The sequence below is a fragment of the Lycorma delicatula genome, chromosome 8 (genome assembly GCF_047948215.1).
Source record: "Lycorma delicatula isolate Av1 chromosome 8, ASM4794821v1, whole genome shotgun sequence".
Taxonomy (NCBI): domain Eukaryota; kingdom Metazoa; phylum Arthropoda; class Insecta; order Hemiptera; family Fulgoridae; genus Lycorma; species Lycorma delicatula.
In genome coordinates, this window is record NC_134462.1 from 46,546,792 (window position 1) to 46,561,687 (window position 14,896).

Consider the following 14,896-nt stretch of genomic DNA (forward strand, 5'->3'; position numbering starts at 1 on the left):
CTCTGTACGTTAAATAACTATATATAACGATAATATTTTTTCAGCCTCCACAAAGTACAGAATTAGAACACTCTTACCTTTACTTTTTCATGTTCAAAACATTTTCCAGCCTAAGACCATCATCAGTGATATTTTTTAATAAATTCTTTGTTTACATTTATACATTACATTTTAGCTTTTTACATTTTAATTTGTAAAATTGTTTCTTAATAAAATTAAAAGAAATTTAAAAATTCAGAACAAATATTTGTTCAGTCAAGAGAATGAAAAAGTATTGCAATAACTATTAATTTATCAACATCTTATCTTTGTATGCCAACTTAAGTAATTTTAATAAAAATGTCCCCATCAAATCAAATTCTGTTTGCAGATTTATAAGGCTGAATTTATGTTTATACAATTTTTTATTATTATTTTCATGTTCAATATTCCCATATCCAAAATAATATCCCAAATAGTTTTATATATGTAAAAAAACCATTAAACAATTAATTATGTTTACAGCATTACTTGTTTCCCTTACCAGCAGGCTCAATTATATGCCACAGCACTATTTTAAAAGGTATGAAAAAACTTCAAACCATTTATTAATATATTTATTAAAATGACAACTTATATTTACACACCTTGAATGAAAAAACTATAAAAAAAAAAAATTAATGTCGTCTTCTAGCTTTTTGTTTCTGTTGTTTAGCTTTTTTAATTTTCTTCATTTTATTTTTCATATCACGTTTTTTCATTTTCTTTATTTTATGGTTACTGTACCAAATAGGAAATCTTCCTTTCTGTCCTTTTTTCTTTTCACCAACAACTTCCATGGGCTCAAGATCTTTATCACCACTAAATTCAGCAACATTTGTTTTATCATCTTTCTCTTCAACTTCTATAGCATCTCTTGCTATAAAAAGAAATAATAAAAGTAACAGAAAACCTCAAACAAAACTTTGAAAAAAAAAGATTTTTTTTTAACCATAATTTTTTTAAGCATTAAAATGTAAAAAAAAATAAAGTCAGCCATCTTTTGATTATCTTCACGAATAGTTGGGGTAAGGAATATCCGATAAAATAAAACAAATATCATTGATAATTCACAAATCAAGTTTCGTAATTAAACTCTAGAAATCAGTCTCTATGATTTAAATTCTGGTAAACAATATCTCAGCCAGTCTGATTCCTGCCTACATGTAAGGGTTACCAAACTATTTTGCTTTAAAAATGATCAGATTCCTATGGGCAACTTATCAAACAAAATTACAAATGCAAGTTTTACAGTTCCCTAAATACTGTTTGTTGGTTAATTAATATTTATTACTATTTCCTTTTTATTATAGTTTCACTTATTTAGAATTACTATTTTTGTATATACTATTTTCTTAGTTTTTATTGAAGATGATTGTTTAACAATTAAAATGTTCACCTAGTTTCTGATTAAGTAACTTTTTTTAAAATAATTTATGATAATTTGCTTATTTTGTACAGTACAGATTTTTTTTAAATTTGCTGAACTTACCAGTAGCTAACAAATAATAATTAATAAATAAGCAATAACAGTAACAAACCAGGTTAAATGCATCAACCTATAGTTAATTATATAATACAATATAACATTCTTTGTTACACAATATGAACAGTAATTTATTAGTATGTCAAATGAACCCTAACTCATTCTCCTCTTATAATATCAGAAAAAATTGCCATTATTTCCTGCAAATGAGTGTTCATATTCAGACCAATGATGTTTAGAAAGATATTTTTGTTATAGTTTCAATTTTAATAACTGAAGGTGTGAAAGTTAATTGTTACAAGAAGACTTCTGACAAAGGAATAATTTACTATTAACATGAAAAAAGCCTTTTTTTCTGTAATTCTTTATATGTAATAAAGTGTACAGTTACAACATTGCTATAATCCATGAATTAAAAAAAAGAAAAAATAATATAACCAAACATATATGCAGAGGTTAATTTAATAAGCTAAGTCCTACAACTGGCAAGATATTTTATAGCAAAATAATATAATGTTAAATCAATAAGAAATCAAGACACAAAAATTTACACTTTATGATAATTTGGCAGAGGTGAGTAATTAAGTGCAGTTTAATCCTGATATGTCTAGTCAATGTTGAACAACAGAACCTTATACAGCAGCACTACACAATATAAAGTGCTCGGATGAATCTGGTTGTATAATATAAACTGGCATAAAATTGCTCAAGAGATTTATTTGCAATGAACATACTTGTTTAAATTTATTAACAAATAATAAAAGCACTAAACCATGCCAAACAACTGCGCTGTGTAACCAACTTGAGTATTATTTTCAATTGTGAACTGAAGGAAAGTATGACTATTTAACTAGTTTTTTAATCATTAGTGGTTATCCATTATTTGTACTAAAGACTGTTACACGTTAGAATTCAATAACCAAAAAACTTTTCCATAAAAAATTTGTAACAGTGATATGACAATAACATATATGATATGATAAATAACATGAATGCAATACATATTTTGAGAAAAATAAAGGATAATAAACAATAATAAATCAACTAAAAGTGAAAATTACATCTTTATAATGAAAGAAAGGAGTCTGAGCAGCTAAACACAGAACTGTACGAAAATTCTTTGAAATAAAGCGCTGAATATCACTTAACATGAGAGTCAAATATCACCTTAAAAGCCAAAAATTGCTACTGCCTTAATTATTTTTTTTACAAAATTATATCTGATTAATGAATGAAATTACATGAAAAAACAAATAAAATAATAACAAAATATAAATATAGTAGAAAATAACTTGAAAATGAATACATAATTAATTTAATTTATTGAATATAAATTTATCAAGTTTTTATTGACTCAAGCAAAGTTTAAATATTTTGTAATATTAAAAAATAATGCAATATGTTGGGTAGATTTCATATGAAAGCTACCTATTGTAATGGGGACCACGATTCGACTTCCAGAAAAATTTGACATATCTTCCTGTTTCACATCAACCAGAACCCAAAACCATCGTCAGTTCAAAAGTTTATATAGACATATATATATATATATTTCACTTTCTTGTGGACATGATAACTGCCGTAATTTTGTGCCAATCACTTTAAAATTGATACATAAAATATAACGACCAAAATACTCAGTCGAGTTTGTTAACAGGCAAAATCAGACCACGGGGGTGGAAATGGGGGGCTTTTTTGAAAAAAACAAAATATCACTATAACTTTCTTATTAAGTAAAATATTGAATTTGTTTAAAGTTCCTACTATTCTTTGTATAAGGGCCTAAAACTTATGTAAGTAAATAAAAGTAAGTAGATATCATGTAAGTAAATATGTAAGTAGATATCACCAACCATTGGCCCATGGGGTGGAAAAAATGGGATTTTGAAGACAAAAAATCATACCCCCTTAATAGGCACAGTATCAAATCGGTTAAAAATGGTCGTTAGTCCTCTAAACGTTACCTAAAACTTTTGTTTAAAACAATTTTTGATATGATCAACCCTTACGACAATGGATGACCAAAATGTTACTGAAATTGTAAGTGGGGCTTGTCATATGCTAAATATGTGAAACTTTTTTCACATGCAACCATTGTCATATTGAGTTAATTTGAAGTTTTTCTTAACTTTAAGGTAAAAATCTTTTTAATTCCCTACTTAGCACCAGTGAAATATACTTCTGCCTTCCAGCATGCCGAAAGGGATTTTTTATTTTTCTATTAGGTAACTTCAGTATACATTTCTAAAAAAAAGGTTTTAACAGCTATCTTATATTCATTCAGAATTATATCTTTATATATAAAGAACAAGGAATGTTATAAAAATCCTTTTTAAAAAAAAACCTTTACAACTATTAAAGTCTTAAAATACTACAAAAAGTTTTTATAAAACTATAAAAGTTTTTATTAAATAAGTGAAACTGTTTCTAAAAAAAAATTTCAGAACTATTAATTAACAGATAAACAGCAATATGGAATGAAATTTTTATTTCATTTAAATCCAAACAATCTTTTTCAGTTTACAGGTACAAAAAGGATGCAAAAAATACATCAAAAAAGAAAATCTATACCATCAATTGCAACACCATTAATAAACTTTCATGCAGTACAGAGTAGATAACCCCAAGAATAGAATAAAGAGCAACCTAAGAATAACACTGAAATCTTCAAGCCAAACTGTTAAAAAAAATTGAGTATTTCAGGCAAAGAGAATGAATGAATAAGCTACCATATACCATAATTTCTGCAAAAATAACCAGATCATTTGTAATTGTAAATAAATCTTAAATTAACATATTAAAAACTAAAGAAATTGTAACTTACAAAATAACAGATAATAATAATGAACTTTCTCATCGAAAGTGTAAAAATATAATTTAGGTACAGTTCCCGCCAAGGCGACCTTGGAGTAGCGACGATTACTATGCAATGCATCATGTTTGTGCTACAAGAGATGACTAGTCATGGTGTGCCAATGTTTCAGACAACAAAAGTATGGCAGTAACATGCCAACTGATCATTTAAGCTCGCCGTTACGTGGCAGCTACTGTACTTAAGATGAGGGAAAATAAATGAGGAGAACTTCTAAAAAGAAAATCCACATTTACTTTACAATGCACATCACAATTGTATTCTAGCAGATTTTTACTGTACTGCCTAAGATAGTAAGAGTTACTAGCATATTCAAAATATTAAAAATAAAACAAGCAACTCACAACTGCAACAATGTTTTAAAATTCTATTACTTTAAATAGAGAATAATTTTGTACAACTACTTGTGTCAATCATAGTTACTGTAACCACACAATATTATCTTCTATACAAAATAATACTAAAATAAACTTCAGCAAATTTCACTTTCAAATGTCATTATCCACTTATGTTGTTATACTTTCAACCTTACACGATTAAAAACTTTTTGAACTCTGGTCAATATATAATTTATGTAGAATTAAATTCATAAAACTTCATAATTATTATTTAGAAAAGTATCAGCAAATTTCAGAATTTCATATTAACTAAAAAAATCATAAATATAAAAATTCTATGCCAAACACAACCCATATCTTCCATCGAGGCAGAAGGCCTACGGGCTTTTTCCCAGAAAATACTGGGACACTTAGGACACGAATTCTGGACATCAAATAAATAAAAAGGTTCACTCTGACAAACTGCTTCTTGCTTCATTTTCCCTTTTTTTGCCATTTTGTATCTTCAATAAAAATCTATATCTTAAGAAAAGACTGAGATATTTTAATGAAATATAGTGAACATGTACATGTTCTGTTATTACTAATAGAAATTGATTATTAATTATTTTTAATTCAATTAGAGAAGAAACAGAAAAAGCATCCCTAGATGGTCAGAAATTGCATGATATTTGCAATCCTCAGCTGTTTATAAAAAGCTTTGAACAATTAAAGTATCAATTTGTTCACAAAAAGGCTTACAATTTTATCTAAAAGCACAATTTGATAAAACTAATGATAATTACAAAATTTAAATGGCTATTTTGAAATTTTCAAAGTTATTTTTTAGTTGGGTATGTGTACACAAAATATCACAAAAACATCTCGATTTTTTCTTAAAGTAAAATTTTTATTGAGAAAAAAAGTTCAAAATTGTACACAGAGTATTCTTTAGCAGGCTCTTTTTTATATTTACTATGACAGTTGAACCTTTTAAGCTTCATAAACAGAACTGATGATTAATGTTTAATAATTGAGATTGTCATCACTTTTTGAGCGAATGTTAAAAGTAAGTTAATTAAAAAAATTTGTAAATGTGAAGTCCTCTTTTCAAATTTATCAAAATGAAACTTATTGATACATATAAATTAATAACCATATTATTTTACTTAAAATACAAACCATCGGATTTTAGTGATTCTACTGTAACAAATTTAACATCTGTATCTTCACCACTTTTTGCTTTTTCAAGCATAGTTTTTAACCTTTCTAGTTCTTTTTTACCATAACGTTCACGTTTTTCTGCACGCATTTTTCGTTTCCGTTTGCTTCTTAGACTTTTTGCCATTATTAAACTTCAGCAATGGATACAATTCTAAAAAGGTTAACATAAAATTCATACATCAATAAAATATGCTAAAAAAAATTTAAACAGGCAAAAAAATTAAAATGACTACACAATCAAATTTCTAAGAAAAAAATTTCTACACCGGTATTGACAAGTTAACATTTCAATAATAGGATAAACAATCAAAACAATACCACTGATTTCTAATAGCATACTTCAAATTCACAAATTAGTTTGTATTTGTTTCAATCGTGTATATATGTGTAGTATTTTTTTCCACACAATTATCTTGATGAAAAAAATCAATTTTTTCAACTTCAGCTTATTATAAACAGATAACAAAAATTGATAAAGCATGTTAACCGACTAACCTCCTGTCATATAATGTTATGTGTTGTATAATGAAATTATAAATGTGAATTCAAAGCTACTGATTAATTTTTGAGTTACTTTGTATAGAATTTTAAATATTTTATTAAAATTTAATACACATGAAAACTATTGTGAATTCAATCACGAAAGTTTAATTATTAACAGTGAAGATTTTTTAATGAAACTTAATATCTTAAATGGGAGATTATCTTTATGTACCAATATTTCAAATTTTTCAAGTTTATTAAGTATCTTGTTAGTCTTTTGAAAATTCACGTCCATGAATGCCACAATATAATATCCAATAATATAATAATCCATGAATACCACAGGTATAAATCATAAAAATTGTTTTTTAAATGCATCTTTCAATGTATATTGCAGTTTGTTTGATGTAAATTACTAGGGCAACTTCTCTTTCTGGAAAAGAACTTTTGTTCAATTATAGTAACAAACTCTCACTACAAAGAAATTATATATCAACACACGTAAACATGTTCAAAGTAACTGCAATAAGAGACTGATTGTTAAACACTATGAACAATATCTATCAATGATGATAGTGTTTCTAATAGTCTTCAAAACACACTGAATATCTAAAGAATTAGTTATCTTTCAGTAATTACGATATGGCTAGCAATCTGCATACACTGTACAATTAACTTCCATAACATAAATAACATACATTAACTACGTAACAGTTACTTTCAAAAAAGGGCAAATCATAACCGATCACATCAAACTAGGCTACTAATGCAAAAAATAGCTTGAAAGGCAACAAATTTCCTTTATAAATATGTTTACCATTTTTATTCAATATTTCAGTTTTTTAATAACCTGTAAGAGATAATCAGTATATTTTTTTTACAAACAACTTTGACAAAATACGTGAAAAATAATTGATACACATCAGTTTTTTTTTCAACAGAAAATTTTACTGATAGTCCGACAATATAAATTACTTTCAAACTCCTCTAAACTATAAACTAATTCACAAACTCAATAAATTCAATTAAGTAAAACCAAGTTGACTCACTTTAATTAGGTTTCAATGATTAACTATATAGGCTAACCAATAACACTGATCAACATGATTTTTTCTCACGAGTCCCAATGCATGTATTTAATGCAGTTTTTCATCCTGGTTTCAAATATGTATTCAGAATTTCTCCATCACCCAAATTTTTTGTTTGTTATTTTAATTTTTTTAAATATTTTAAAACATTTTTTCGTCAATTTGTTCATTGTCAAGTAAAAGCTCCTAGAGCAATGTAAATATGATGGAACCAAATGAGCTAACTCAAAGGGTAGTGTTACTACTGTTACGCAAGTTCATATGTATATAGGCATGTACAAACGTGATGCAGTGTAGCACACATTCATCAGAATGATGCCAGTTGTGAGATAGTAGTGAACCAATAAACAATCATTGTGGGTGCTTTGTGTGTCTGAATTATTGTGTATTACATATTTATGACTTTATTTCTTTTAATTAGTTGTTAGTTACAAAATGCCTGGAGTTTATTTAAATCACCCTAACAATTATTATTAACTTATGTGGTGAAGTGTCCCAAAGGTGAAACCTTACTCCCATTAGTAAAAGTGTTATAAACTTTATTTTGGGTGTAAAGTTGTAAATCAAATAAGGGCCTGGGCCCCACATATTTGTTATTTATCGTGTTCTAGGCTTCTCACTGCATGGAAAAATGGCACAAGCCATTTGCTATCACTATGATTTGGAGGGAACCCAAATATCACTCTTCTGACTGTTAATTCTGCTTAATAAACATTAAAGAGATTACGTCAAAATCAAAACATACAGTGGTGTATCCTAACTTGCATTCTGCATTGAGACCAGTTCCACACTGCTAAGAATTGCCCATACTAAAGCTTCCAGAACATGTGACATTAGATGAAGAAAACTCAGATTTTGATGGAAGTAAGGAAAAAAAAGAAACATATTCTGGTGATACAACTTTTGAACAAAGCAATTCATTTAAGCCTCATTTACTGACTCAAGAAAATCTTAATATCATATGAGATTTAAAATTATTGAAAAAACAGTCTGAAATGCTTGCTTCTCTGCTAGAGGGATGGAATCTTCTTCAAAAGATACAAAGATGTGTACTAATTGTAGTCATCATTCTCAATTTTAAAGATTACTTTTCTGAAGAAAATGGCTTAGGTGTTTTGAAATGACATCTCTTCTCTTATGGAGACACTTTGTAATGAACATAACCCAACAGAATGGCGCTTGTTCATTAATTTCTCTAAAGTTAGTTTAAAAGCTGTGCTTTTGCATAATAGCAATACATTCCCATCAGTACATGTGGCTCACTCTGCTAGTATGAAAGAAACACATAAAAACTTTAAATTTATATTGAAAAAGCTTCAATATGCAGTGTATGAATGGAATATTTGTGGTGATTTGATGGTAATTGCTCTTACTCTTGGTCTGCAGCTTGGTTATACAAGGTACTGTGGTTTTTTGTGTGAATGGAATAGTAAAGACAGAAAAAACATTTTATTAGAAAAGAATGGCCTAAACACGAATCACTCATTCCTGAACAGAAAAATGACATGATCCACCCATTGTGTAATCCTAAAAATGTGTATCCACTTCTGTTACATAAAAACTAGAATTAATGAATTTTGTCAAGGCCATGGACAATACTCCTGGTTTCATATATTAAAAACAGAAGTTTCCTAAAATTAGTGATACAAAAATTAAAGAAGGAATATTTGTGGGTCCACAAATACGATTACTAATCCATGATAAAAAGTTTGAGGAACTATTGAATCTGCTGGAGAAAGCAGCTTGGCAAGCATTCAAAAATGTTACTCAGAGTTTTTTGGGAAATCGAAAGGCAAAAAATTATTGTGATATTGTCAACAATCTTACAAAAATTTGGGTAGTAGTATATTCTTAAAAGTACACTTCCTGCACTTGCACCTAGATATTTTCCTAGAAAATCTTGGCGCAGTGAGCGATGAGCATGAGGAGCAATTTAGTCAAGAAATTACAGCTATGGAAATGAGGTATCAAGACAAATGGAATCCTCTTAATATGCTGGCCGATTATTGTTAGACCATCAAGAGGGATGCTATACAGGCAAAATATAGCAGAAAATTGTCATTCTTACTTTCTAGGTGAGTAAAATGTTTGAATATGGTGTAATTAAGAATGCAGAAAGTATTAAAATGTTTGAAATTATAAATGCTTGTCTCTGGGAAATCTTGTATGATGAGGAAAAACTGATATCACATTTGAATTCAGGAGAAAAAATAAACTATCTGAATCACATAGTTTTCTTTGAGACAAAAAAAAATTTTTTCTGTTCCCCAGTGTAATTAAACGCTACTACAAGGCACATTCTTACTGCACAATCTTGACCAACATGAAAATATAATTTTTTCTTTCTGTTTATATTTTTATGCGATTTTCAAAATAAGATAACCAGATTCATAGTTCGATAGTAAGAAATTTAAAGTTTCATTCATTACAACTAACGAATAAAATGTATGCAACAAAGCGGGTTTATAAAGTTAAATTTTTTTTAACCACTGTATATGGTAAAACTATCGACTAACAGAAAATAATAGTTTCTTAATATGTTGTTAAGAGTTTTATTTCAAATAACTATAAAAATGTTGATCTTCGTAATTACGCATAACCCTTAAATTTAAAATTAGCAACTTAACACACTGACACTCGCATAACATATCTTTAAAACTTAGCCTTTAATTCATGAAAACGGATTAATTTTCATTCAAATCTCTCCAGTGGGATACAAGAATACGGTATTTTTCACATGGAAAAAATGTGTGATCACGTAATACAGTACAGGAATTGTAACCTAAAAAATAAACGAAACTAAACATTATCAGTAGCAGAAAAAAATTGGGGAAAATCAGATAGCTACTGCAATTACGCAGAAAATACGTGATTAAAAACTTTATTTTGAAATATACATTTTTTTAGTCAATATATAATTCAGATTATTTGATCATCATTTCTATAAGACACGAAACATTTGGCTAGTAGCAGAATACAAAAAAAAAAAGTTTTTTCCCCTATAATAATTAAAAACGAAATAGAGCTAGCCGTCTGTTAAATGACATATTTAAACTACAACATAATTAATTGGTACATACTTACTTATATTCGAAAACACTATTACACGTGCAAGCTATTAAATGATGACACTACTTTCCAGCTCAAATAGCATTAAGAGAACCCCGTAACAGCGCTATCTGCAAAGTTTAGTTGAACTGAACTCGTTGCACAAACACGAGACAAACAGCGCTAAAATTAAATATCATTTTATACGAGGCAGAAAGGAAGTTATGGTCGTTTGCTTTTACCCTAGAAAACGTTTGAACAGATTTGCATACTTGTATTTACAAGTATGCAAACTTATTGAAGTTTACACAAGCTTATTGAAGTAAGCTTATGTGTACAGTATCTGGTCACTGTATCACTCTCCACAGTTAAAAACTGAAATTCTTCTTTACAATCATTTGTATAGATTTGAAATGTTATAAGACAAGGATTAATGCTACATTTTATATTCGTCAGTTTCCATAAAATTAATGTTTGAAGTTGCTTCTCACTAGATATACTCATTTTTATATTATGATCATGCCCTATTTGCGACATTTAAATTATGTTATTTAACAGCTTTATTACCAATTAATTACACTGATAAACTTAAGTTTTGTTTTCTAACATGCAATACATGATTTTAATCTGTTTTTTGATGCTGAAAATGAATATGAACCCAGAATATTTTAATCACCCACCATTTTTTTAAATTTTAATTAAAGGATTTTTTCATTTTTCAAATGCACAATTAGCATTTTAATTTCCTATATTGTATTCTGTTAGATCATTTTTTATTGTTTAACTTTGTTAACCAAATTTCCGAGCTATAAATAAACAATACTAGACAAAGAATTAAATCATATCATAGTCAGATATTATGACATCATATCTAATACTGAACAGTGAGCCTCTATGGACAAAATTAATCATGTCTGTGCAGGTCAAAACATGTAGCTGAAAACACAGCTGTATTGTTTGTATTAAGCACTGAATTTAGGAATGAATTAATTTTGTTCAGTCTTATTGCTATCCTAAGTTTGTTAACAGTGCAATGTCATAATGCCTTGAAATTGTGTAAATGATGCAGATGCCTTTGTTATATATGTGGTGAATTTACCGTAAAATCAAATAGAAAAAACATTATATCTTTAATTAAAAAAGCATATCATTTGTACTTTCAGTATAAAATTAGTGATCAGGATAAGATGTGGGCTCCTGATATAGTATGTCTAATTTTTCTGTATATTTAAGAGGATGGCTGAAAGGTACAAGAAGGCTTTGCCATTTGGTGTACCTATGGTTTGGCGTCAACCAAAGGATCATGTAACCGATTGTTACTTTTGTTTAACAAATGTGTCTGGAATTTCTAAAAAATCTAAACATACTGTAAAATATCCTTCATTGCAATTTGCAATCAGGCCTGTACCTCACAGTGAAATTATTCCAGTTCCTGAGCCACCTGTGAATGTATGTTTCAAAAGCAGCAATGAAGAATGATGCATTACAATAGACAGCAATGATTTTGAATTATCTTCCAATAAGCCACATCTTATATCACAAGGTGAATTAAATGACTTGGTAGAGATTTAAATTTATCAAAAAATCAAGTTGAACTGTCAGGATCAAGACTACAAGGTTGGAATTTACTTCAAAAAATTACAAAAATTTCAAAAGTTCTTTATTGATGAAAATAATTTGTTTTACTGCACAAATATTGATGAGCTTATTTTGCACTTAGGACAAGTTCATAAACCTGAGGACTGGCGCCTTTTCATAGATTCATCCAAGTACAGTTCTACTACTATCTAGTTCTACTAGAATAGAACTAGAGTAGTTACTATATAGTTCTACTAAGTATATTGGTTCTACTACATAACAGTAATAAATATTGTTTGATACCGATCACTTATGGTATTAATTTGAAAGAGACATACAATGTGATGAAAGACATTCTTCAAAAAATAAATTATAAATAACATAGCTGGAACATATGTGGTAATTTGAAAGTTACAGCTATTTTGTTAGGCAAGCAGTTAGGCTATGCTAAGTACATGTGTTTTCTTTGCATATGCGACAGCCAAGCTAGGGATAAACATTATGTTACTAAAGAGTAGAAGAAATAAGACTACTTAACTTCTAATGGGGAAAATATTATTCATGAGCCCTTAGTTGAACCCAAAAAACATTTTTATCCCCTCTCCACACCAAGCTAGGATAATGAAAAATTGTTTAAAAGCAATGAAGGATAATCCCAGATTTTTGTACATCAGGCAGAAATTTCCGAATGTAAGTAAAGGATAAATTTAAGAAGGAATAATTGTTGGTCCTCAAATAAGAGGTCAAAGATGATGTATTTAACACAATGTTAAATAATGTAGAAAGTGCATCTTGGACTTCATTTAAAGACGTTTGTAAAAATTTTCTTAGCAAACAAAAATCCGACAGTTACCGCGATATTGTTAATCAACCTCTTACTTCATACATAGCTATGGGATGTAATATGTCTTTGAAAATACATTTCGTCCACTCACATCTGGATTTTTTCCCGGACAATCAGAGACATAAGTGACGAACATGGTGAACGTTTTCACCAAGACATTTCAGTGATGGAAAGCTGCTATAAAGGGAAATGGAACACTAACATGCTAGCCGATTACTGTTGGACATTAATTCAGGATGAGCCTGAGGCTATTTATTAAAGAAAAGCATCAGTGAAATCATCCTAACACAGGTATGGCCATGCAAGATTATAAGTTTTAAGATTTACAGATTTTAACTATATTTTCCCTTAATTTTTTTTGAAGCGTAATTTATTTAAAACTAAGGGTGATAGAAAATTTGTATTTACAGATCTATAATGAATGCAAAAAAGCAATTCAAGAAATGGTGCCACACTTAGAGAAACATTAAAAAAAACTTTTTTTTGTCTATCAGTGTTATTTAAAATAAATTATTGTAAGATGAAATTTACATAACTGTTTTGCATAAATATAACTCTAACTACAATTCTAATCTAATCTCAAATGTTAGGTTCCCCTAACATTATGAATTGGTTGTTGACATACCAATGCATAGTTTCACAAAGATCTGTAACTATCTATATAGATTGACTGAACTGTATATGTTTGGTCTCAATTTAATTAACATTACTAGTTTAACCTCCAACTAAAATTTTGCAGTAGTGTAGTAAGTCTTATTTTCCAGGAACTTTTCTCTGTTGTTAGTTTGGCTATTGTGCAAATATTCTGATTTCCAAGCATGTGGACAGTATCACAAGACACAATTGCCAACCCACTGAACTCCCAATAAATTAGTGATTTCTAGGGAAGGATTGACAAACACCTATACAGACTGCTATGATTAGGGTGATGTACCATCTTACCCAGGACTAATAATCAAGTAGAAAAATGGACCCATACGTTTAAAAGTATTGATATAAATTTGAAATTTAAATATATTCTTTGAAAATTAAATCTTTGGATGACATCTAAATGGAAAACAACAGACAAAATAAAATAAAAAGAAAATCCAGAATGATAAATGTAATTCCAAACAGGAGACTAAATAAGAAATTGAAACAAAATGGTTCTAAATGAAAAATATCAGATAGGGAAGAGGCACAAGGGTGTGACTGGGCTAATAAGAACTACTGGAGAAAGGTATATAAAAAGAGGTAAAGAGATAAGAGCATTTTTCAAAAATGTGTGAAAAGCAATGGGTTAAAATAAAGAGAGTTTAAAAAAGTCAAAAAGTAATTTGGAAAGATATTAATTTAAGGATTGTAGCTTAATTAAAAAATATCAATTACTGTAGAAGCGGGACAAAATGAATGGTTTGACCTAGGAAAATGAGTAAGGCAAGGATGCTCCAATCTTCATTAGTGCATATCTTGAAGAGATGATTAAAAATATTGTAACAAAACTGGTATAACAGACCTGAGTAACAGATTCCTGTCAATTAAGAAAAAAGTAATAGAAAATATAAGTATGGGAGAATCCAGAAATAAGCTAAAAGAAACCCTTTTAGTAAAGATAACAGGTCCATTTAACAATTGTCTTTTGTAATACTGCCAACTAACACATATAAACTGATCTCGTTCCGTGAGAAGAATTACCGGATCAGGTTGGGAATGCATGGTAATGAAAGGGCTTGGTCGATCGTTCTCACTCCCAACTGGGGTCTGGTCCTGCAGGTATAAATACCTAAAAAGGTATAAATAGGAGTATAAATACTCCGGGGAAGACCAGTCAAAGAAATCAGTCAAGTGAGACGTTATGATGTGAATCTGCGAGATGTCAGTCAGTGAGAGCATTCTTCATGGAGGTCAGTGAAGAAGCAAATTTGTAGGTGTACACATTTGATGCGATTAAGGTGACAT

At 28.8% G+C, this 14,896-nt stretch overlaps 1 protein-coding gene across 1 annotated transcript; it reads right to left on the minus strand.

Annotated features, from left to right (window-relative positions):
• Positions 1-580: 580 nt before the first annotated feature.
• Positions 581-10,712, minus strand: LOC142328930 (protein LLP homolog). The gene is made up of 3 exons (XM_075373103.1): positions 10,573-10,712; positions 5,876-6,068; positions 581-898 (listed from the first exon to the last, which is right to left on the minus strand). The coding sequence occupies exons 2-3, from the start codon at positions 6,039-6,041 to the stop codon at positions 657-659; spliced, it is 408 nt and encodes a 135-aa protein (XP_075229218.1). The 5' UTR covers positions 6,042-6,068; positions 10,573-10,712; the 3' UTR covers positions 581-656.
• Positions 10,713-14,896: the final 4,184 nt, after the last annotated feature.